General features: G+C 42.1%; 1 protein-coding gene across 1 annotated transcript in view; it reads right to left on the bottom strand.

Annotated features, from left to right (window-relative positions):
* Positions 1–217: 217 nt before the first annotated feature.
* ntsr1 (neurotensin receptor 1 (high affinity)) overlaps positions 218–25,823 on the bottom strand; it is a 53,293-nt gene continuing 27,687 nt past the window's right edge. The window contains exons 2-4 of the mRNA XM_069169219.1: positions 25,595–25,796; positions 20,313–20,397; positions 218–3,899 (exon numbers count right to left, since the gene is read on the bottom strand). Coding sequence (XP_069025320.1) covers positions 3,644–3,899; positions 20,313–20,397; positions 25,595–25,796 — 543 coding nt within the window. The 3' untranslated portion in view covers positions 218–3,643. The remainder of the gene's footprint in view (positions 3,900–20,312; positions 20,398–25,594; positions 25,797–25,823) is intronic.

The raw sequence follows: 25,823 nt of genomic DNA, 5'->3' as shown, positions 1-25,823 counted from the left end.
TTCTTTTTTTTTTTTAAGCCGACAGCGGTTAAGTATCAGGAGTGTACTTTAGAAAAGGTCAAACGCTGTTCTGCTAAATGGCATTAAGTGGGCAATTCTCTCGGTTTGTATATCCTTGCATAACTGCCAGAGACACTGTGTGGCCAGAGATAGAGACAGAGACAGAGACAGACACAGAGAGACATACTGTAAAGAGCAAAGTCTGGACATCACTGTATTATATGGATATATCTTCATTCTTTATTAATTCTTTTTTTCTTTGTGATGAAATGAAATAACATTCTGTTAGAGAAATGTAATACAGCAGCAAATCTGAATCACCAAGTAAAATAACCAAAATATTCCTTTGATTTAAATACTGTGAAGGACACATTCGAGTTAGAAAACATCCAAGTACAGTTAAAAGTCGAGAAAACTGCATGAGCAGTTTGAGTTGTTTGCTCATATAAAGGTACAGTATTTTTTCATTCAGTGCGGCTGTCTGGTGAACCCGTCGGTTCGGGAATCTGATGTTTGGCTTGGTGAAGTTCTCATTGAGCACATATAATAAAGCAATATACAGTATAAACACAGATACTGCACAGGAACACAGAGCCAGATCAACCAATACAAAGTACAGCAAGTAACTGTCACCGTTGATAACGAAGTACATTATATTAAAACAGGTAGTTATGGTGTAATGAAAACTAATACACTGAGGCTGAACTTTTTTTTTTTTTTTTTGGGCAGCGGTATGCATTGTGAGAGTGGGAGCAGTGTCAAATACTTATTACAATGCAACAGTAGTGCTGGGGCACGTTGTAGATTTAGTGGCTAAAGGTAGGTGTAACATGTGTTAGAGTAGCTACACATAAGCTGCTAATCTTTTTCCACATTTTAAAATGTTTAATTTTAGCCATGCTAGCAAGGACGCTCCATGGCTGTCAATCTGAGGTGGTCCACCATTTTGGTCCAAACAACAATTGGATGGATTCCCATAAAATTTGATACACACATTCATGGCGCCCAGCAGGTGAATCCCATATCTAATCTAGACGATCATATGGATTTCCTCAACATTTGGCACATGGTCCCCAGATGATGAATATTACCGACTTTGGTGATCCCCTAACTTTTCTTTGTGTCATTTTGAGGTTCACATTTCTTTCTCTTTCTCATTTCTTTTGTGAAATATCACGAACACATATAGCATTTGTTACGTGGTCCCCAGAGGATGAATTCTGCTGAATTTGGTGACGCTCTGACTTACACTCAAAGTTATCACTCAAGCTGTGAAATATCAGGTCATTTATTTGATAGGCTGGCAGTCACTCTGGTGATGCCTTAAAGTTTCATATGGCTCCATCATAGAGTCTAGATTTCAATTTGTCCTGTTCAAGCTCTTGCATATCTAAAAACTTTCTCATCAACCCTTGAGTTTAGTGCTTTTTAGCCGATGTAAGCTATTGAAACCTTTGGTGTCACTTGGTAAACATGAAAACAGGCTCCAAGATAAGACTTCAAAACTAGTACTTTGAAAGAATAAGTAGTGCAAAAGTTATGATTCAACTGTCATGACTCCGACACTGTGTCATTACAATAGCCTCTGTAGTATAATGAAATCCATCGATTTCCACTGGTAGCAGATTGAAATCAGTCACAAAGGCCTCGTGTCTAAAAGTTTTTCACAGCACCTGAAAATAACGTGTTGTGAACAAAATGGTTCAGTGCTGATGATTCATTGATTGAATAAGTTAAAGCAAAGAAACAGAATCGGAAACTGGTAAGTGCACACATGGGGAAGTATTTCCCTCACACTCTACAAAATGTGCACAACTGACTCAGAGTACTGACATCACATGGAACAAGCCATTCATATTCAGGGAAAAGCTAACTAAACCATCTAACGAAATAATGTGCTATTATGACATTGCAGTACTAAGTAGAGAAATTTACTATAAAAGCACATGGTTGTTAAACCAAACCTATCTCCAGTTGATGTCGATATCGGACGTTTCTGCAACACCAGTGATTAAATTAAAGTTTTTTTCAGGTTCTATTACTTATGATGACAGAATCTTGTCATGAATGGCTGTTATGAATGCTGAAATGTTTTACAAGAAATAGGCGTCCTCTCTGCACTAGTTACAAAATCCTGTGGAAATCAGGGTCCCTGCAGCGTCACAAGGACGTTCCAGAATCAGCCTCTGTTCTACAAAAGTTTTTGCCAAAAAGAGATTCTTCCTGTACAGCTGCCAATCTACCATGTGTTGAAGAGAAATACCTACTTTTTGCCCAGTTTTTTTCTAACATTGAAGACAGATTTAGCCACGGATGCTCACCCAAAATGTCACAAAGGATAGTTAAATCATGCCGCAGTAAAAGCATTGCCAGAGGCCATTTTTTCAGGAAAAATAACTTTTCTTAGTTTTACAACCCCGCTTCCAAAAAAGTTAGGAAGCTGTGAAAATGTAAATAAAAACAGAATGCAATGATTTACAAATCCTGCAAATCCATATTTAATTTAAAATAGACCAAAGACAACATCAAATGTTGAAACAGAGAAATTGTATTGTTTTATGAAAAATATGTGCTTTTTTTCAATTTGATGGCAGCAACACGTCTCAAAAAAGTGTTCGTGAGTCCATGCAGTGATTTCCACTACAGAATTGTCTCTCTTTTTAAACCAGTGCTGCCTGAGGGTCCGATGATCATGGCCATCCAATAAGGGTTTTCAGCCTTTTCCTTGTGTACTGAGATTTCTGAATCTTTTATTGATATTTTGAACCATTTATGATGAAATCCACAAATTCTTTAAAATTTTACGTTGAGGAGCATTATTCTTAGATTGTTGCACTATTTTCCAACACAGTCTTTTACAGAGTGGTGAACCTCTCCCCATCTTCACTGCTGAGAGACTCTGACTCACTGAAATCATCTTTTTACAAGCAATCATGTTACGGATCTGTTGCCAAGGTAACCGAATTAGTTGATGTTTAATCAGGTGTTTTTTAAAGGCGTTTCTTTTGTGTCCCCTGTCCCAACTTTTTTGAGACGTGCTGCTGCCAACAAATTCAAAATAAGCTGATATTTTTCATCAAACAATACGATTTATCAATTTCAACATTTTATGTGTTGTGCTTGGTCTATTTTCAATTAAATATGGGTTTATGTGATTTGCAAATCATTGCATTCTGTTTTTATTTACATTTTACACAGTATCCCAACTTTCTTAGAAACGGGGTTGTATAAGTTGATGCTTAACAACACTAAAACAGTAGAGCCATTTACACTGTATAGCACCGAGCGAGTGTGAATAATTGGTCCAATAGAAACATGTACATAGAAACACATTATATAAAATATTTACATTAGTATCCCTATGTTTTACAGATTTATTGCATTTATGTCCATCTTTTTTCATTCTATTTTCTTTTTGCTGGATCTTTGCTGATCTTTACACAACACACAATAACACAAGAAAATGTGCATCTGAAATTAAATCACTGGTCTTTCAGTGGATCACATGAAAATGACGGTCATCGCCATACTGGAGCAGTGTCCAACCCAACGGCAGAATTTCCATGATAAGGTTGGACCAGTGACCACAAAGCGGCGGCAGATGGGTTTACAGTGAAAGAAAGTGTCCTCCGTTGCAGCCCAATCAGTATGCCGTCTCTTTGATGATGTTGGTGGAGAGGGTGTGGTTGCTGGAGATGCTGATGGAGTGGCGGGTCAAGGGGTGCGGTTGCCTCCTGGGTTTGTGGCGGCAGGGAACGCAGAAGTAGCGCAGTGTGGAGAAGAAGATCTGGCGGTAGGTAGCCGACACCAGGTTGTAGAGGATTGGATTGATGGCCGAGCTGACGTAGAAGAGGACGTTGGTCAGCATGTAGAAATAGTGGTAGAAGTCGTACAAGTCACTGCGAGAAAAACAGAAGAGAGGGGAGATATAGTTATGTGTAGTACAACATACAGCTTAAGTATAAATAAGTAACTGTATAGTATAAATGATGGTGGGTTGCAAGCAAATTAATGCTAATGTTATAGCTGGACAATTAAGAGCACAACCAAAATGAAGTTCAATAGCAACATGTTCACCTCAAGCGGCAACCATAGTGACATCAAGCATTGGTTTGTAAATTGTAAATTGAAACCTGAACTTTGGCATTTCGGCCAACACCGTCTTATTTTTTGGAGCCAGAAGTGACCATATTTGGACGAGCTGGGGAGGAGCGAGCGGTGGATCTGAATCAATCTGAATCTCAATTTTTTCACGATTAAATTTTTTTTTATTCTCAGTCCATATATTTTTACTTACAAACTTGATTTTTGATTGCAGTGAGACGTTTATTCTTAAAACTGTTTTTTATGCATATAAAAGAGAATGTCGGAACCCTGAAGCCTACGGCTAGTCCTGTCCTGTCCTTAAAGAATGTTAATGAAAGTTTAAATCATATCTGTCTTTATTTCACTGGACAGATACTTAAAGAATATCTGTTTCGAGAATTAACAGACTAATGCGATTTTTTTTTCATACAGACAGACTTATGCTTAGTGCCTACTAAAGGATGTTGAACACATATGTCACTAACCCAATAATGCTCATTTTAGGCCTTGCTGTTCCACTACCCTAACCCTATCGAGGGAGTGTCTTCAAGTTTGTACTGGAGACTTTAGGTCAGTTTTTGGCTTTAATGCTGTTAAAGCCTCAGCAACAGGAAAGAAAAAAAGATTTTTCCAATGCTGGAATTACACAGACACATCTTGAAGATTGGCTTTTGAAGTCCATGTACCATAAGGAGTTGAAATATCATACTATATAAATATTATTGTATGCTCTGCAATACACAGGTGTTGTATGTTTGTAACTGACTGATGTGATTCTGTCTCCGATTGCATTTGGGAAGTCGGAGGAAGTGGGAGATTAAGCTGCACAGCAGGAAAGGAGAGGGACTTTAAGGATATAAAGATTACATAAAATGGAACGGGAGTGGTACAGAGACACTAAAGAAGGAAAGAAGCGGAGTAGGATAGTGTTGGAGATTGGAAGAACAGTATGCAACATAAGTAAGATACAAGAAACTAAACAACTGTAATTGCAATCCTCAAGTGTGAAAACACACTTTAAAGGATGATTCGGGTTTATTTTAACCTGGGTATATTTCTCAATGATGTGTTGACTGTGGCTCTATGGGTCATGCTAAGTTGGCATTCTCCACCTCCGATGAGGGGTTTGGGGAAACATTGAGTTATACAAAACTGGGTTTATCAGGGCAAGAAGTATAAGCTCCCTGCAGCTTCCCAAAAAAATGTATTTTACAAAAATCATACAAAATGTTTGTTTTCAAGTCTGAGCAAACGCTAATGCAGAAATAAGCCACCTGTGATAGTCATTCGGCAATCTACATTGAGGATCTCCATCCTGGACAATTTGCCAGCTGACCTAAAACATTGGTAGAACCGACTGGGTGGCTAAAGGTGGCCGAGGGCCCAGGATCTTATGACCACCCATTTTTTTGTGGTTGTGGTGAATCTTATGACAATCTGCGCTAAGAAGAAGCCATTATATCAGCGCTCTGTTTTTATTGGGTGAAATAGGTATCGCATAACAAAAGTTAGCAAGACGAGGGGCCTCCTAATTGAAAGATACCTTGAACTAAATATATTTAGACAATTTTGTAATGCAGGAAAAGAGAACAAAGGCATGATTTTAGGAAGTCTTGTGACGCTGAGTTAAGGCGAAGGGAAAATTGTGTTTTCCTTGATGAACCAACAATGAACACACCAGGCAATGACAGCATGTTAGTGACGTAATTGTCAAAAAGTTAAAACTCCAATGTCTGTTTTTTTTTTTAAAGATTTTTGAGAGAGGGTATATAGTGTTAGTGATATTACATCCACATATAATATCTATGTCAAGATTACTCGGAAATAGCCAAGTGTTTGAAACATTATTTTGTGACTTTACTACGCAACTGCAAAATATGTATTGTTATTTCTTAGGGTCATACCGTAGACATTTAGGGAAAGAGCAACAATAGGATGAATGAAAAGGTCTCAAAGTATTGAGACTTTTTTCCTTGTGAAGAAAACCCCCCACTAAAGAAGCAGGAATCAGTGAAGCAGAAAAGCATGTCAAGGATGGGAAGGATGAGCAGCAGTCATCACTGTCCACCGAGCTATGTGTATCAGTGCATGCACAGACCAGAGGGAGGTTGAAACTGAGAACATTTACTGAGATGAAAGTTTTTCCTCGAACGCTGTTGGGTGACAGGAAGGCCTTTAACAAGACAAAGATGGTAATGGCTGGCGTCGACACTTTTCCCTGCCTCAGGCTAAAACTTCACGTAGGCTTGACAGCAATTTAAACACAACACTTTTGTTTTTGCTACCACTTTTAATAACTTGAGGTAAAACATATTTATGTCCACAAAATGTTTATTTCTCTTAACCTTTTGCTCACTTCTGGTATTTATGACATAGGAAGTTGACATTTTCAGGAAGCCCAGAGTTGTGACATGTTTGATGACATTTACAGAAATGGCGAAAGCTATAGAAGATACATTTTTGTTCGATGTTAAGCTAATATATTGTAATCTTAGTCATGTATAGTTTTTCATCATATCTTAAACAATTTGTCTGAGGAAGATGATGAGGTTCCAACAGCTTGTCATTATGTCTTTGCATTTCCTGTTTTACGTTACATGCCTGCCAGCTTACTAAAATTGTTAGGCCTGTGGCTTTTAGACGCCGTCCATGTTGCCGTTTCTTAGCAACGGTCTTCTCATAACTTCACCACTTGAACGACAAGTATACTGTGAGCACAACTTTCCATATTGTAACCACAAGCTCACGAATTCCATTTGAATGCAGCAGCGTATAGCCGGTTGTTATTACCTGTCCAGCGCACCCCTGATATATAATCATGCTGTTTAATCAGCATCTTGATGGATTATTTTGGAAAAGGTGATTCGCAGATTTTAATAAAAAATGGGAGCAAAAACAAAAAGTATTGCGTTTATATATTTTAGTTTAGAGTACATAGATGGGGGGGTGTAAGTGTCATGAAAAATCTGAAGGTCATGTCAATTCCATGAAAATTCTGGCAAATATGTCTGTTGTAGATGCTTTGGAAAAAGCACACAAAAACCCACCAACATTAGAGATGACACCTTGAGAGAGATGCATCACAAAACAAAGGGAACTTCTTGGTAATAATGGGGTTGATTTCAAAACACAATCCTTTGATCGCAAAAAATGTATGACAGGAAATGCAAAACATACCGGTAAGACCATTCAGAATGAAATTTTGGAATGCCTGGCAGATATGATTCGGGAAGACATTATGGAAGTAAAGGGAAGCGAGTTTTTCTTTGTCACCGCAGATTAAACAAAAGATGAAAAAAAGAGCAACCGTCGATGGTCAGGTACTATTACAGTGCTTTTTTGATTTCTAGACAGCCAGTTAATCAGATGCAGCCAGACTCACCCAGAAAATGGTAAAGTCTGGCCTTGAATATAAATCTAATCTTACCGGTCCAAGTTAAGATCGCGATTGATAAGTGAAGTGGATTTACAGCCAGAATGACAGCAAAGCCTGAACGTATGTGCACTGCAGTGCACATGGTCTCAACCGTTTTACTGTTGATGCAGTGAAAGAAGTCCATAAAGCTGATTGCTTTTTTGAAATTCCTTCTGAAAATGTATGTGTTCATGTCAGACTCTTACGTTCACCAGAGATTGATGTCAGTTCAAGAAGACATGAATCAAACATGGGATACCAGGTGGGCAAACTGTGTTTGTACACAAACAGACCTCACATGAATGGAAATTCTAGCAGTATTTATGAAGATTCTTGATGGTACCCATTGACTGTGAATAAAAGTGTTTGAAGCTTTCTGCTCTGAAAAATGGTTCCGACACAGAAGTGTCTTTAGCTGCAATACCACCGAGTGCCACTAGAGGTCAGCTCCAAAAAGCCTCTGGCTCCATAGACTCCCATTCAACTTCTCTCATCAAATCCAAAGTGAATAAAATATGTCCATCAGTTATCTCGGTGTTGTTAGCTAAAGTCACTCCTTCTTATTAGTTTTCTGGAGGTCCATCTGAAAATAATCCCTCATTCATTAGAAAAGAAGATTCAAGAAGACCTGTTTTTGGGGGCGTGTCTGTTTGATTGACAGGCCTGCGGTGCAGTCAGGTTACAGCTATCAGTGGGCGGGACGTAGTATCGTCAAGTTTCCAATCAGATCAGTCAGATCCACCGCTGGCTCCTCTCCCAGCTTATCCAAATATGGTCACTTCCTTTCATTAGAAGGTTACAAAGAGGGAGCTTCAAAAGTACTTAGTGGATATGTTGTAAAGTTCAATGTAGGAAAGGGACAAGGAACTAGAAACACATCATCCTGACAGAGATCTTCTTTGTCAGCCTGCTTGTGGTTTCCAGAGTTTCAAAAAGTAGATTGGGAGGCGGCGCTTCAGTTTTCAGGCTCCTCTCTTGTGGAACCAGCTCCCAGTTTGTGTTCGAGGGGCAGAAACCCTCTATAGCTTTAAGATTAGACTCAAAACTTTTATTTTTGATAAAGCATAATCTTTATCAAAAAGTTAGAGCTGCTCAGGTGGCCCTGAACCTACCCTTAGTGATGCTGTGATATGCCCAGGCTGCTGGGGGACCTCGTTATGCACTGAGCTTCTTTCCTCTCACTCATTAACTCTCTATAACTCATATATCACCATCACATCTCATTAACGTCATGCTTTTTCTCTCCCATAATTTCTGCTTATTATTTGTTACCTCTCCATTCAGTTCCCTCACTCACCTAGTTTCTGTTCTTTCTTTTGCAGATATTGTCATCTCCACCAACAGTTCGTCTTGTATCTCTATGCTGTCCTTTTCTCTCTCTGCTCTCCCCTCACCCCAACCAGTCGAGGCAGATGCTGCACCCACCTCTGAGTCTTGTTCTGTCGGAGATTTCTTCCTGTTAAAAGAGGAATTTGTTTCCTCCTAGCTTATGTGGGAATTGTTGGGTTTTTCTATAATGTACGTTACTGTGTTAAGTGCCATGAAATGACATGTTGTGAGTTGGTGCTACATAAATAAAATTGACTTGTCTTGACTAGAGATGAAGATGTTTCAGTGAAACAAACTTTGATATTATGGGGGGTATACAAACACTGAACTCCCAAGAGAAACTGTCTCGGCCAGTCTGTATGAATGTGATCTTGAAGAGCTCAAACGTAAGCTCTCAGCTGTCAAGCAAGAAAGGTTGTTCAGAGGAAAAGCAGTGTGGAAATGTCCTGTCCAGTATCCCCAGTTTACCATTTTCATTGAGGATTCAAAGGCAAAGAAGTGTCTCATCACTTTTTCTGCTCGTGTTGTATATTTATAGCGTTTCCCCTCAGCAGTGCTAGTTATGCTTCACTTTTCAGACCCAGAGGCTGCACCTGGATGTCCAGAGGGGTCTGTGTGCATAATTGTAACCTGGTTGTAGTGGCCGTCCAGAGAGGATGTTATAAGAGAGACTCTGTCCTGCTGCCAGTTTGTCACAGTGACAACTTGTGGTATTGCAACAAAACATTATTTTCCCATTCACCACCATTATGAAGGAGAAGTCTGTAAAACTGTTGAACGGACACCGCTGCAAACAAAGCCAGTCATTACTTTAAAAAGGTTTTACTTTCCCACATTCTGGAAGAGGTTTTAGACATGAATGAATGAACTGATGTGACAGCAACTGCAATCCTTTATTTTGTGATGAAGAACATTGTGTTCCTCAGATACGATCATGTCGGGTTTCTTGTTTCTACGGTATCCTCTGCTCCTCTCCATCACCACTCGAGGGCGAAGTCTAAACATATTTTTTTATCTCGCTGACACTAAAGCTTCACATTCAAGTTTTTTATGTACAGCACAGTCTGTGGTTTACACTCATTTTGTCAGCACAAACAAACGTGAATTAGTTTTACTTTAAGGGTTGCATCATCGGAGCAGTGAAGAACCTTCTCGGGAACATAGTTCTTTCGTGTATTTCTTTCTATGAACAGGCAAAGCCGGGATGAACAGACACTAAAGAGGAAACTCTGTAACATTCAAACAAGAGAATACGTAAAGACATTGTGGTGATGGGGCGTGGTTTGGCTTAGCTGCAGGAGGCACTGATTGGGGGAGTGGTTCAGGGAACGGTGCCTGGAAGGGGCTTAATTGGCCCCAGCTGAATCACATCCCTGATTGTCCCTCCCTAACCCACATAAAAACCCAAGCAGGTCACCAGACGGACTCACTATGGAGGACATGGAGCAGCAGGGTGGCTGCTGGACAGATGCGCACACAGAAATTCTGTATGTATTTATTGTATGTTTGTGGTCAGTGGAATTAAAACACCTTGTAAACCATACTTCAGAGAACTGTTGTCATTCATGCTGAAAGAACCCGCGGTGATGGCAAGGTGCCTGTCACACTGGCGCCCATTGTGGGGCTCAGCAGAGAGATGGACAGACAGCAGATGGGCAAGCCGGCGCAGCCGGTCCTCGCCCTAGGACAGATGATGGGGGAGATTGTGGCCATGCAGCGGGACCTTGCTGAGACCAACAGGCAGTTCCTGGGGGTGCTGCTGGCCCAGGTGGAGAGACAGGCTCAGGTACTTGAGGGGCTCGCAGCACAGTTGGCTGCAGCTCCGCCGCCGCCGGCCTCTTCTATGGTGGCGGGGATGGCCCTATATAAAATGACTGCAGCTGATGACGCTCAGTCATTCCTGGACATTTTCGAGGCAGTGGCGGAGGCCGACGGTTGGCCCACGGCAGAGTGATCAGTCCGGCTCTTGCCTCTCCTGACGGGGGAGGCACAAACGGTGGCCCTGGGGCTTCCACCAGCTGCCAGGAACATCTTTGCTGACGTAAGGAAAGCCATCCTGGACCAGCTAGGCCTTTCACCGGAGGAGCATGGACCGGCCCTTCGCGCATGCCCAGCGGCTGAGGGATGCCGCAGCCAGGTGGTTGCGACCGGGGAGCTCGGTGGGGGAGAAGGTGGTTGTCGAACAGTTCCTGGAGGGTCTGCCAGCCAAAACGGCGGCGTGGGTCCGCTGCCACCGTCCCGCATCGCTCAATATGGCCATAATTTTGGCAGAGGACCACCTTGCTGTCCACCCCAGTGGTCCGGAAGATGGCGGGCGGCCACTGGCTCCAGCTCAGCCGACTCCTGCCCCTCGGAGGAGGGTCCAGCCACCGCTCTTGGCTTGGCCACTACCACCTCCGCCGTCTCACCCTCTCCCTCCTATCTTGTCTCCACAGGTCCCAGCAGCTACGGGTACCCTTCCCAACCTACAGGGGGCCCCTCAGACGTCGGGGCATCGGTGGAGGCATCGTCAGTGGAAATTAGATACTTTGGGAAAAAGCGCACCCCCTACTCTTGGGAACAGATTGGCCCGGGTTTCATAAATTAATGGGGCAGTGTGCGGGGGTGCGTTCACGGCAGACGGAGTCATGTGATATGTGTGCTGTGTGCTGTGCTCAGCCGTGATGCGAGGTTGTCCGACACTGCAGACGGGGAGACGGAACCAGCGGAGCCCCCCGTGGAGACTCCACCAGTTCCCGAATTACACTCCATGGAGGATTTTCCGCTTGAGCAGTCTCGTGATAATACTCTACACTTTGCCTTTGACCAAGTGATAAGAATTGATGATAAGTTGTTGCGCCCTGACGCAGCACAGTCATACCCGCACTTTTCATTGATTAGGGACAGGCTGTATAGAGTGAGTCGTGACACTCAGACAGGACAGGAAAACACCCAGTTGTTGGTGCCGAAAAGCCACCGGGAAATTATTTTTCATGCGGCTCATTATAACCCGATGGCTGGCCACATGGGATATGAAAAAAACACTGCACCGGATAATGACCGGATTTTATTGGCCAGGGATCTGGGGGGATGTGTGCCGTTGGTGTGCATCCTGCCTGGAGTGTCAATTGGTAAACCAGCCGGCCATTCCAAGAGCGCCTTTGTGTCCTCTACCATTAATGGAGGTCCCATTTGAAAGAATTGGCATGGATCTCATCGGGCCATTTCACCGGAGTGCACAGGGATATCGCTTTGTGTTAGCTCTGGTGGATTACGCAACACGGTATCCCGAGACAGTGCCGTTGCGCAGCATTTCTGTAAAGAGTGTTGCCTGGTTCTGTTTCAGGTTATCTCCCGAGTCAGAATCCCAAAAGAGATTCTGACTGACCAGGGCACCTCGTTCATGTCACTAACACTGAGAAAACTTTACGGATTACTGGGCATTAAGTCTATTTGGACCAGTGTTTATCACCCACGGTCTTGTGGAGCATCTGAATAACACTTTAAAGTCCATGATCTGTAAATTTATCCACAAGGATGAACGCAATTGGGATAAATGGCTTGATCCTCTGTTGTTTGCAGTGCGGGATGTCCCCCAGGCCTCTACAGGATTTTCTCCCTTTGAGCTGCTGTTTGGCAAGAAACCATGGGGGGTGCTCAACCTGCTTAAAGAAAACTGGGAGGAAGGTCCGAGCTCTGGGAAAAATGAAATTCAATACGTCCTGGACCTGCGAGCAAAACTCCACACACTGGGTCAGATGTCACGGGAGAATTTGCTCCAGGCCCAGGAACATCAACAACGGCTGTACAACAGAGGGGCCAAGCTGAGGCAATTCACACCGGGAGAAAAGGTACTTGTATTACTTCCTTCTTTCAGCTCAAAACTCCTCGCCAAGTGGGAAGGGCCCTTTGTGGTCACACGGCGAGCAGGGGACATCGACTACGAGGTGGTGCGATCTGACAGGGGCGGAGCTACACAGATCTACCACCTCAACCTCTTAAAAGCATGGAGAGAGGCGGAGTCTGTTTCTCAGAGAGAGAGGAGCTGGGGCCAGAGGTTCCAAAATCTACCAATCCTGCCTCACTCCCTTGTGACGCCCATCTCTCCGGGACTCAGAGAACAGACGTTGCCCAGTTGCAGAAGCAGTTTGCTGATGTGTTCTCCATCCTGCCAGGAGGCACGAACCTCACAGTACATCATATTGAGACATCTCCGGGCGTGACGGTGCGGTCGCGACCCTACAGGTTACCTGAACACAAGAGGAAAGTGGTTCAGAGGGAATTGGCTGCTATGCTGGAGATGGGAGTAATAGAAGAGTCCAACAGTGCCTGGTGTAGCCCCATCGTTCTTGTTATCAAGAAGGATGGCTCTATACGGTTCTGTGTGGACTATCGCAGGGTGAATGATGTGTCACGATTTGATGCGTACCCAATGCCCAGGGTCGACGCACTCCTGGACCGACTGGGCATGGCACGTTTCTTTATGACCCTGGATTTAACCAAAGGCTACTGACAGATTCCTCTTTCGCCAGAGTCCAAGGAAAAAACGGCCTTCTCCACTCCGTTTGGGTTATACCAATTCACCACGCTTCCCTTTGGGTTGTTCGGTGCCCCGGCCACTTTCCAACGCCTCTTGGACCGGGTGCTGCCGCCTACCTGGATGATGTCATCATCCATAGCACCACCTGGGCGGAGCATGTGCAGCGGGTGGGCGTGGTGCTGGAGTCCCTGAGGCAGGCTGGGCTCACCGCCAACCCAGGGAACAGGGAAATGTGCAGTTGGACGGAGGGAGGTACGATATCTGGGGTACCACCGGGGCGGTGGGCAGGTGCGCCCTCAGGTGGACAAAATGGCTGCTATCGCAGCCTGCCCGCGCCCTAAGACTAAAAAAGAGGTGAGGCAGTTTTTGGGGCTGGCCGGTTATTACAGGCGGTTCATCCCGGGCTTTGTGGAGCTGACCAGCCCCTTGACCGACCGGACCCGGAAAGGTGCCTCAGATCCGGTCCAGTGGACGGAGCAGTGCCAGTAGGCGGTTGAGAGGGTGAAACAGGCTCTCTGTGGGGAACCACTCCTCCACATACCTAACTTCTCTCTTCCCTTTACCCTGCAGACCAGGGGTGTCAAACACATGGCCTGCGGGCCGGATCCGGCCCGCCAGGGGGTCCAGCTCGGCCCGCCGGATGACTTTGCTAAGTGTGAAAATTACAGAAAGACATAAATTGCATTTCTATGAGAATATGGAGGTTTATGAGTACAAATGTTTTGTTATTTTTTTTTTTTAATCGATCCAGTAATTGCTTCAAAAACAGCGTAAATGCGACGTCTGCTCCGGAGGAAGAAGCGCTTGGTGCCACAGGCAGCCGCGCTCGCTGCTCGCTTTGTGACACGTTTGACGTGAAACGCGTCACAAAGCGAGGGAATCTGCAGAGGAGAGCCGGGGCAGATAAACAGTGGGCTGATGTCTGAGTTTTTGGTCTTTATGTTTCTAGTTTATTGTAGAAAGATCTTAAAATAGGGTTTATCATCCAAAAACCTTCACCAATGATTTAAACAAAGAGAAATATTGTTGTTATGTATCCATTATTATGCTATGATTTTACTGGTCTGGCCCACTTGAGATCAAAGTGGGCAGTATGTGGCCCCTTAACTAAAATGAGTTTGACACCCCTGCTGCAGACTGATGCAGCGAACAGAGGGCTGGGGGCCTGTCACAGACATCTTCACACACACAAATGAGAATTAAGGGAAAAAGAAAAGGTTAGCAGCCCTAACATATGAATGTGTCCCGAACAGATAGCTACTCCAGAGCGTCATCTCAGTTACCAGAATCTTGTGTATCGATCTGCTCTGCTCCTGCAATGGATGAGGGTCAGTGAAGCGTGCAGCAGGTCAACGGCGTATTTGTCTGTCTGCACACAGGGACCCCATTAAAGATGAATGAAAGGCAGTGTATTGAACACGACCTTTTCATTATATATACTCAGGTAATTCTGCGGCCGCTGTTTATACAAGTCTTGGTGAGTCTTTGCTCTGCCAGCATTTTGACTTTGATAGAAAACCCTCCTCAAGCTGCAGACATATTTCACTGTAATGACACATGATGAAAGGCACAGGTGCGTTTTCCAATGTCACAATGCTTCCTGTACCTCAATCTGTTTAATGATACCTTAACCCAAAGACAGCCACAGATACTTATCTTTGCACTTCCTGTAAAGTAAGACAGCAGTTATGTTACCATCTTTCATGTAAGCTGTGATGTTCGCTCGGTAGAGACGTGTTTCCTGACTATTGTCTTGAAGGCAGTGCTTTCTCCGAGAAAAAAAAAGGATTGTGTTTGATTCAACTCAGAGGTTTGAAATTTCAGACCTCCAGGACCAGTCAGAAGTTCGGACTCATTAAAAGGGATCTCTATATTTTGTTGCTCTTGAAGACATCAAAACTATGACATACTGATGTCCACATGAATAACCTGCAGTGACATCATGTATTGAAGTAATGGCTGACTGAAGTTTCTCTTGTTGACCAAGGAAAACATGGAGGAAAAGACACAGACAATCTGCTTGAAATTCTTTTCATGGTTTTGAGATCTATTTATTAATTTTTATAAAATATATATTTTAATAATATTTTATAAAAATACGACTAAACAATGAGAACAGACTGAAATGGGCAGGACAATACTAATAAGGCAAAACGAAACAATGGGGATGAACGTGTTCCATTTTTTTCAATCTAATGTTGGCTAATGTTTTACCGGTAAAGAATTACCGTACTTATATCGCTGTAGTTCCTTATGGGCTGGGAGAGTACCAACCCTGAAGAAGGAGCTTAAAAAAAGTCCCATAAAAAAAGGGCATACTTCCTCCAACAGTTCTTAAAACTTCACAAAAATCCTGAAAGTTCGTATTCACTCCTGAAATGTTTAAGGCTTTAATCCAGTGTGATGTCAATGACCAGAATCCCCGTGGATGTCATCAAACTTTCTGCTGTTACTTGTTTAGTTTCCTGCTGTGACCAGTTAAAATGGTCAAATGTTCATCAGCAGTCAGCTGAGGGAAGGTGGACCTTCAGAGACACACCGGGTCAGATCACATCGATCTCAGAGTCCCTCAGGAATCACATCCTGAGATTTGCATGGTTCTCTTTCTCGTGTCAGACTGTCAGACTCAACTCTGGTATGGTGTCGGTTACCATGGTAACTTTAGGGACATTTTAGCACTGATTATACAGCAGATGGATGACCAAAGCCAGTAAGACTTACATGGGATTAATACATTTTATGTTCACGTTATGTCCTGGAAGTTGTGCACCATTATCTAATATTTTGAAACTTTCTGGCCATTAAAAGATGAGCAACAAAAGGTTGATTGAAGCATAAAAAAATTCAACGAAATGCCTTATTTCGTTATCATAATCTAAATTCTGTTTAGCTACGACTTATTGCTCAAATACATAATTCACATATGTACATATAAACTTGATAAACCGTGATTATAATACAAATAATAATACACTTTATTTATATGGCACCAAATAAAATGCACAAGAACAGATAAAATGTGAATATGAGCCACACCAGTAGTTTAGAAAGGCTTGGCGCTTTATCATGTTCCTAAAATAAATTAAGGAAATTGCTTGAGAAGATGCATCCTAGTGTTCAGATTAGAGGCTCTCTTGGAGGTAGAGGCCGACAGGAAGTCACACTCGGCCCCCTCCACTCCTTCACTCTCTCTGCCTCCATATGTGTCTAACAAGATTGATAGCTGAGGAAATCTCAACAGGTGAGAAAGAGAGATAAAAGAAACGTTTTTTGTAATATCCTTTCCAACTGCGATAAAGTAACTTTATTCAACTGCTGCTTTTTGTCCTGCAGAAGAGACGTATTTACAAAACCCTTTTACATCTGAAATTGAAGACGGCTGTCCTTCAATGCTGCAGACAGAGTGAGAGCTGACTCGCGCTATTTCCAGGAAAGTCATGCTGATGTTCTACCTGCAGTTTCTGGGGCGCTTGTGGCCCAAAAAATATAAAAAAAAAATACTACCAAGAGAATAATAAGAGCTTGCCTCTCAATAATAACTCCACTGCAGGCACAGTACAGAGGACACCAACCCATACAGTGGTAACACAATCCACTTATTTTAAAGAAAATGTTTTTACAACCAGGGTAGGATGTGATGTGAAATAATAACCACATCAGTAAATAAATCATCTGAGTAATATTATAAGCTCCTCTCTTGCATGTATAAGACATTAGATGTTTAGCTTTCCGTAGATAAATAGAAGAGCATATAGACTACAGAAGCGTTAATCTCATGTCAGAGAGATAAGAAATGTTTCAAGTTTAGTCTTCGTCCTCGGGCAGTGATGGAGAGGAGCAGAGGAAAGCCGAGAGGCAAGGAACCCGACATGATCGTGTCTGAGGAACACTCGATTCTTCATCACAAAATAAAGGATTACAGTTGCTGTCACATCAGTTCACTCATTCATGTCTAAAACCTTTTCCAGAATGTGGGAAAGTGAAATATTTGTCTAGTAATGACTGACTTTATTTGCAGTGGTGTCCTTTCAACAATTTTATAGACGTCTCTGAGTGGTTGATGGGGAAATTATTTTTTGTTGCAATACCAGGAGTGGACACTGACGAACTGGCAGCAGGGCTCTTATAACATCTACTCTCTAGGGCCACAACAACCAGAGCTATGTTCCAGATGTTGTACTTTGCATTGCAGATGTTGTACTTGTGTTCCAGACGTTCTACTTGGTGTTCCAGATGTTCTACTTGTGTACTAACTCTCTACTCTGAGTACATCAGTGTGTTCTCTCTGTCAGTACAGAAACATCAGAACACTACAAGTTCCAGGATGAATCACTCAGAACACTCCAAAAAAGAAGAAGTGTGAAACTCTGGACACTTTCCACCCTAAACGGTCGCCATCTTGGCTCCATAGAGGAAGGGGCGGGGCCACCGAAGTAAAGGATTTTCAAATTAAAAGTGTCTGAGAAAGCTGCAGCTGTTCCTGAACACAAAGTGTTTCTTTTCCACTGCTGCTGCTGGACAGAAGAATCAATGTGTTTATTGAGTGTTAAACAGAGGACACAAAAACACACTGAATTCTGGGTAAAATAATTAAAGCTGCAGATATTTTTGAGGCTGATGTGTTCACATGATGAGGTCATTTCCTGTCAGTGCAAAACAACAGTGTGATTTGAAACATCACTTCTCTGTTAAAGTTCCTGCACTACACAGTAAGAGTCCTGACATGGAAGAGCACTATTAGTTCGTGTACTGAGGGAAGTATGTTGTTTGGAAGACAGCACTGGTCACGTGCAGTCCATAAGCCTGCATATAAAAATGGATGTAGTCGCTGGGTCTGAAGTGAAGCCAATGCAGAAGTGAACTGAGGACCACTAGGGCCGGGCTGCAAAAAAACCTCCGACTTCAAAAGACTCCCTTTCAAAAAGTGTTTAACTTTTCTCATAAAATACAGTAAAGTCAATAAATGTTTTCATTATAGTTTCATTAGCGGAATTCTCTTCTTCTAAACATTGTTATGGTGGTCCTTCTGTGGGAGGGGTGTTTGGGGACGCACATAACAACGGGTGACTTGCCACCAAGTGCAGTCGAAAAGTTGAGACTATGTGGAACGTCTGCATGGCGAGCATGTCGACTGCACTTGTGCTAAAAAGGTAACCTTGCTTTGTGCACCGTACCCATTTTATATTGCTCGTACTCTATTTTGTACCTGTAGCTCAGCCATTTATCATCATCCCTGGTAGTTTTGTCTTAAAACGTTTTTTGAAGAGATCCCTAATTGCAGTTTACAACTTTTTTTTTTTTTTTTTTTTTTTTTTAAGAGATATGTACCAAGTATCAGGGCCACTTCCAGGAATAACAAAAATAAGAGAATGTTATTTAACTTTGCCCACAAGAAAAAAAAGTTAAAATGTCAAGAAAAAACAATCCAAAATGTCAACAATAAAGCTGAAATTATGTTTCCAGTGTAAAATTACATTCCAAGATTTAAGTTGAACTTTTGAGAGTAAATCAAACTACTTCCTTATCACGTGTGATTCTACAAGATGAGTCGATGAAATCCTACTTCAGATTCAGTTTATCCTCAAAATTTCCACTTTATTTTTGAAATACAATTTAAAACTTTACTCAACTGTTAAGGAGTTTGGACCTGAACGCAAGAAGAGGGATGGAAACCAAAATCCCACAGAGGGAAACAGGCAGGAAGCTGCAGCAGTGGATGAGGGAACACGAGGAAAACACACGGCACACAAACTAACAACAAACTGACAAGAAGGGAATGAAAACCGGGAGAATATATACTGACGGAGGTGATTGGAAAGTGAGAGCAGCTGGAGCTGATTAGGAAACAGAGAGCAGGTGAGGTTGGTGAGGCAGGCAGGTAACACAGCAGGGGGAGACACACAGAGGACCAGAGATGAAAAGCTTTCCACAAAATGAAACATAAAAAAAATAAAATCATCCTCCCAAATTCTTCGTCATATAGAAAGTTGTAATGTTGTATATGTTGGTGAGAGATTAGATAACCGAAAGTCTGATTTAATTTATAATCAACTTTTACAAATCATTGTTTGTCATTGTTTGCTACAGTTAGTGCTTTAATTTTTTTAAAGCTTCTTCATTTTTAACCTTGTAAACAACATAAAAACTGTAGTCATGGTTGCATGTTGGTTCATCTGGAGTCTCCCCTAAGATGTCCGAGCAGCTGTCTCTATAATACTTGCTTTCATGTCTCGTGGAGCTCCACTGACTGCAGCACATTTTATTTTACATCCAAAGAACGCTAATCCCAGACACTTTTCCACCCGTTACACAGGCCCAGATATCCGTGATTACGTTCCTGGAAAGATTTAAGATCTCTGCAAACTGTCTTCAACATTTGGAGGGTACCATCATGCTGTTAAGTTCATATTTATTCAGAAAGCCTTGAAACCATTTGGTTTGTGTGTTTGATTTAATGGACAGTGAGGATGCATTATTTTCTGCTGCCACATTTAAAGACAGTTTGTCCATCATGTATATAAAACCAGAGGACAGCATTTTTTTGAGCACCAAATTCCATTTACTGGAATGGTGTCTGTTTGATTTGATTAGGAAAACAATATATAATTTGGAAAGGCTAATCATTAGAGGAGAGCTAGAGGAAAAAAAGAGAGGGACAGAGTGAATGAGAGAGGATGAGAATTTTAAATGAAGGCAATCTAATCAGGAAGATGAATCTGACCTGCTCTTTTCTGTCAGACACCACTAACTGATGACCCTCTAAATGACGGCTGTAGCCAATAATAGTGTGTGTGTGTTCGTACGAGGGTTCAAGCGTATGTGCGTGAAACTGTGTAGATGATGTGTATATTTGAAGGTGCATATGTGCGTGTGTGGACAGTAAATGCAGCATCGGTGTGTTTCTGTATGGATCAAGTGAGCAAACAAGCTGCTGGAGGTTCACTGAGAAGAACTGTTACTCACTCGGACCAGTCAGAGACGTAGCAAAACATGAGGCGGCGAGCGTGATAGGGGAGCCAGCAGACCACGAAGGCGATGACCACGGCTCCTGAACACCAGGGAAGGAGAGAGAGAGCATTAGAAGCCGGGATCAATCAAATGTTCAGTCAGAGTTGTACAAATACAATAACATAACAACTGAGAGAATAACGACCCTGAAAAGTGTTTGATTGAAAAGACAGAGTACCAAATTTACGTCCCACCATCCCACAAATCATGCTGAACAACTCAGTCACAACAACAACAGGGAAATGATGTGAATTGTATTTTACTGTGTAAAATCAAAAATCACGCATGTTGTTTTATGAAAAACACGTGATTATTTTGAATTTGATGGCAGCAACACGTTTAAAACAAGTTAGGACAGGTATAACAAATGGCTGGAAAAGTTGGGTAAAGCTAAAAAAAAAAACAGCTGATGGAACATCTCAATTAATTAGGTTAATTAGCAACATTAACTCAGTAACATGATTGAGAATCCCTGCAGTCCAGACCTGTCTCCCATTTATAAAGTTTGGTGCATCCTGAGATGAAAAATATGACATAAGGGACGCCAAACTGTTTAGCAGCTAAAATCCTATACGAGAATGAATTCATGAAGTGACACATTCCCCTGCAGCAAAGTGTTTTTATTGATATTTCACTGAGGCATATTAGTACCTGTCAGTCACAGTCCGTGATGGTAATGGTAAGCTGCTAGCTTCGTGGCACTTAAAAGAAGCCTGCTGTGACCGAGGCAACAAACTCCATCCAAAGAAACCTCTCTGGGCCCTCTTTACGTTTTACCTCTCCATCCAGTAAAACTATTAATAGGGCACTAATCACTGCGGGATCGGCCAGCCACACTATTTGATTGACAACTTGCCTGTCAGGAGAGACTACAGCAGGCTCTCCTCAGCTTGTTTCTCTACCGGTGGTGAAGTACATCTCAGGTATTCTACAGGCGATTCTTCAGGTCTAGTGAAGAAACACGCAGCCCATAATGTCGCCAACACTTAACAATGATTGTTTTTCCATTCTCTGCTGGATGTACTAATGTACACTGTTTGAAATAGCGACGATGTCTGTCCTTTCACGACACAAGACCCTGCTCTCATTAGTACGACCTAAATAATTAACCATGGAGTGACTTATTTTTGCGCTGACTATAAATCTTTCTTTCCCCACAAACGTTTCCATGTCGAATGACATCAGACCGACTTTTCGCAGCGGAAAAGGGAAAGGAAATGTATTCTTTCAATGAAAATTCCGATGGGAAAAGTGAAACCAGTTTGTGTGTTTCTGTGTGTAGTCCATCTAGTCAGTGGCAGAGCTCATTTGTCTGGAGTCTGTTGCAGAACAGAGGCTCAGCACTCAGCTCTCGGCACATCGCTATTCGTCACTGTCACCTGGTCCCAACTGGTCAGTCGGTCATCACAACCAGGAGCAGTAATTATGGAACCACGGCAACCCACCCTGCACTGTCTCAGCTCTTTGCACATACGGCTTCAGGCCTTTTAACCATGAACCTCTGGTGATAACTGTGACAGAATATTTTCATCAACCCCTCCTAATATGTTGTTGGTGCATTAAAAAGATATTAAAGCTATCCCAACCAACCAAACTTCCTTCAAGAAAAGTGAATGCACTGTGATTACTTCAAAGCTTGACTCAAGTTCTTCCCAAAATAAGAATGTGGCAATGTGTAAAGAAGCAAATTAATGCATCACCAAAGAATAAAAAGAAGACCCCCAGCTAACAAACATAGATGGCATTGATGGATAATACAGCCCTCCAATAATTTAATTGGGAAGGAAATGCCTTCAGTATTTATCAGATCATAGTATAAACAAAGTGTTTTGGTGAACTGGATGAAAATAGAAAATTAACACAACTGGAAATCAATCTTTAAGAAGCAGTGTGTAGGATTGAACTCCCCTCGCCTCACCCTCCCCTTCCAAGCATGTAAGAGAATCTACAGGAGCTGTGAAACTCACCAAAAAATATTTTTAGCCAGTGTTTGGTTTGTCCCTTCTGGGACACAGTAGAGCATGGCAAGATGGCGGCTCAATGGAAGAGGACCAACACAATATGTAGATATGATGGACTCATTAGGGTAATGACAACAGAATGATTGTTAGTGTCAGGCAGGAAATGTGGGGAAAGAGAGCAGGGAATCAAACCAGACTCTGGTGGAGCATATACCTCCATATGTGCTGTGAGCACTCTGCTTCTGCTTGGAGATTGTTTGTGTAACATAATGAGGACACAATATTGGCAATCAAAGGGAAAAGGGACACCTGCCATTCAAAATCTGTCACAGGTGATCTAATCTGAAGTGGCCAGCTTTAAGTAGGTGAGAGCACACCTGGCCTTATCATGCATCTCCACATGCGTCTCAAGGGACCATTTATAATCAGATCCCACATCCCCGCTCAATATGCAAATGATCCCATTCATCTTGTAAATAAAAAAGGAAACAAGCACATGCACTGGTGCAGAAATGGGAGGAGCCATGTTAACAGAATAAGGCATCACTGCAGGCACAATCTAATGTGCCATCTATTAGGAATTGATGAAGGATTTCACATTTGTAAATGTCCGAAAACACTTCAATGAGATTGTAATTCACAACCTGAACCATCAAGACACAATCGGGTTAGATTATCTAATTAATCCCTATGGTTTGGCTCTGCAGTGGATAAATGAACTGAGCGAGCAGTCCGATGTGTGTCAGAAATTAGACGAGATAAACTTAATGAACAGAAGTTAAACCCAGAGGAGGCTCAGACGTTTCTTCCTGTTAAAAGTTAGTTTTTCTAACCAGATGTCATTCCTGTAGTAACTTTTGTAATTTTGGTTTCCTCTCTATAATGTTGTCATGTTTTGTTGGAAGGACCTCACTGTATTTCGTGAAGTTTGGTGAAATATATCTTCGCATGTTCTCCAAATTCCATGTTACTACATGTGTTGTTCCTTTGTTTGGTTTCACACTCTACAACACCGTCGTTGTAGTCAAAAAATCTGGTGTAAATTCCACGAATACCCTGATATTTATGACATACCTGCACCCCTGATTGACTTGTAGGACTGGTATGAGTTGCATTGAATCTCTGCGTCTGTCCGATTTGTATGACAGTCAGTCAGACTACAGCACACAAGTGGTGTTGGACTAAATGCAAAGATCACTGTGAGTTGGCCCATTTCCTGAAGTCTGTGGCTATTTCTAGAAACCACAACTCACCGTGAACAGTTTTAATTATTGTTGACAAGATCTGTGTGGGTTCGCAGTGTAGAAAATGAGAAATACAAGCTTGTATTGAATTGCCAAATGATGAAACAGCTGGACAAAGAGAGGCTAATTTTAAAAAACTGGGCTTCGAATTGCAATTATGACAGGCACGAATGTAAAGAGCGCGTCTAATGAAGTTATGGATGGACATGGAGGGGGGGGTCGATAGGGGAAAAGGGGAGATTAATCAGTGCCCTATTCTAGTCGGAGTCTCACTCCTCTTTCATAATTGATGAGCGCAGAACGATCCTTCTTCTGTGTCCAAATCACTTGACATTATCAAACCAATTGGATTGTCTAAAGAGCAACACTACTGATTGCGCATCAGAACAGAATTCAGCAACTACTGCTTTAATTGGGAATATTAGAAACACTGGACCCTTCTGGTTGGCGACGATATTCCCCTTGATCCAATTAAGCTTCAAATTCAATCTGTGATATGGCAACACAGATCAGAACAATGGAAATGGAGTTATTACAAAAATAAATTATACATTCTATTATCAATTTCTGATTAAATGCCACAGACATCAAACTGAGATCTGAAGAGTGTGCGTTGATTAAAAAGAGATCAGAGCAAAGATTGCAGATAAATATTGATTGGCAGTGACTCTTCGATACATGGAACCATGCATATTCGATCATCTTCTTGTAGTGTCTTACTGTACGTTTTATTTCTATGCTTAACAGGAAGTGATACAGTCCATGCGACAGATTTTTTTTTTTAACTGTTTCATCACCACTCCCAATTTATTATTTTTTACAGAATTTAATTTAGCGTGCAAACTTTTTGTTATGGCTCCATCGTGGCTTCTGAAAGCATTCAGACCCTCCCAGCTTGTGCACACTTAATTGCAAAAGAAAACAAACTTTAAATGACTAAACTAACTAAGTTTAAAATGAGTTTTTTCTGAAAATAAATCAGTCTATTCCATCGTTGGTTGTTTGTGCAGGCGATGATTATCAGCTGCAGCTCCTGGATTTACCTCGACATCGCTGACAAGATAACAATGAGGAATTCGGTGGCTTTGGATCATTTATCCAGCAGGAGTAAATGAAGTGCAGATCACTGACAGTTTGATGGAGCAGCAGGTTCATGTAGAAAGGTGTGGGTATTCTAAAATGCGTATGTGTATAATAAAAACTGACTGAGTGTGTTGTCTGCTTGTCCTACTGGGCGATGGCGTGAACTCAAACACAAAAGGTTGAGAACTGCTTAAAAGGGCTCTTTACTGGCAGATCTTCAAGACTCAGCCTTCAATCTGTTTTCATTGGATCACTGGTTGGTTCACTGGATCTCTGATTGGTTCATTGGATCTCTGATTGGTTCATTGGATCTCTGATTGGTTCGTTGGATCACTGATTGGTTCGTTGGATCACTGATTGGTTCGTTGGATCTCTGATTAGTTCATTGGATCTCTGATTGGTTCATTGGATCTCTGATTGGTTCATTGGATCACTGATTGGTTCATTGGATCGCTGATTGGTTCATTGGATCACTGATTGGCTCGTTCATAAGAAATGTGCACAAATTTCTGCATTATTTTACATTTGAGAACTTTGACATTCCAATTTCTACCGTGGATGAATAATAAACCACCTCATCAGTGCTGATCTTTGGATGGAGGAAAAGCTGTCTCATCACATTTTGAAATTCAATGTCAATGTCAAAGCACAATTTTAATGAACGCCCCCTCAAAAGCTGAAAGCTCTGAACCCATATTGTCCAAAAAAAAAAAAAAAAAAAAAAAAAAAAAATCCTTTTTATGTGCAACAGTATTTTCTGTTTGTCAATTTTGGCTTCAAAGTAACATGAGCAATAGACAGAAAATTAATCAGCTGGATGTTTCATTTTCAGAGAGAGTCAATTGGTTATCCTCGGTATCCCTGTTGTCTAAAAACGGGTCATTTAAACCTTCATCTCTATAATCTGCTCTATTTCTGTGCGTGTCTTTTTTTGGGGGGATTCACTTACGGAGAACCAGAACTCCGTGCCGAAGCGACTGAGCCCGGTTGGACTCCACAGTAACATTCAGCACGGTGGGGTTTCCTCCAATGATGCAGACGCGGTTGTCCTGCTCGGCCTCGCGGAACATCCGCAGCAGCTGATTGGCTATGACCCCGTTCAGCACAGATATGGCCACCATGGGTACCACGAAGGACAGGAAGGCATTCACCTGTTCAAAGAGGAATACAAATTAGCC

Source organism: Embiotoca jacksoni, unplaced genomic scaffold, assembly GCF_022577435.1.
Source record: "Embiotoca jacksoni isolate LCO1_2020_lvr unplaced genomic scaffold, fEmbJac1.0.p SCAF_43, whole genome shotgun sequence".
NCBI classification, from domain to species: Eukaryota; Metazoa; Chordata; class Actinopteri; family Embiotocidae; genus Embiotoca; species Embiotoca jacksoni.
This window is presented reverse-complemented; position numbering and strand designations above follow the sequence as displayed.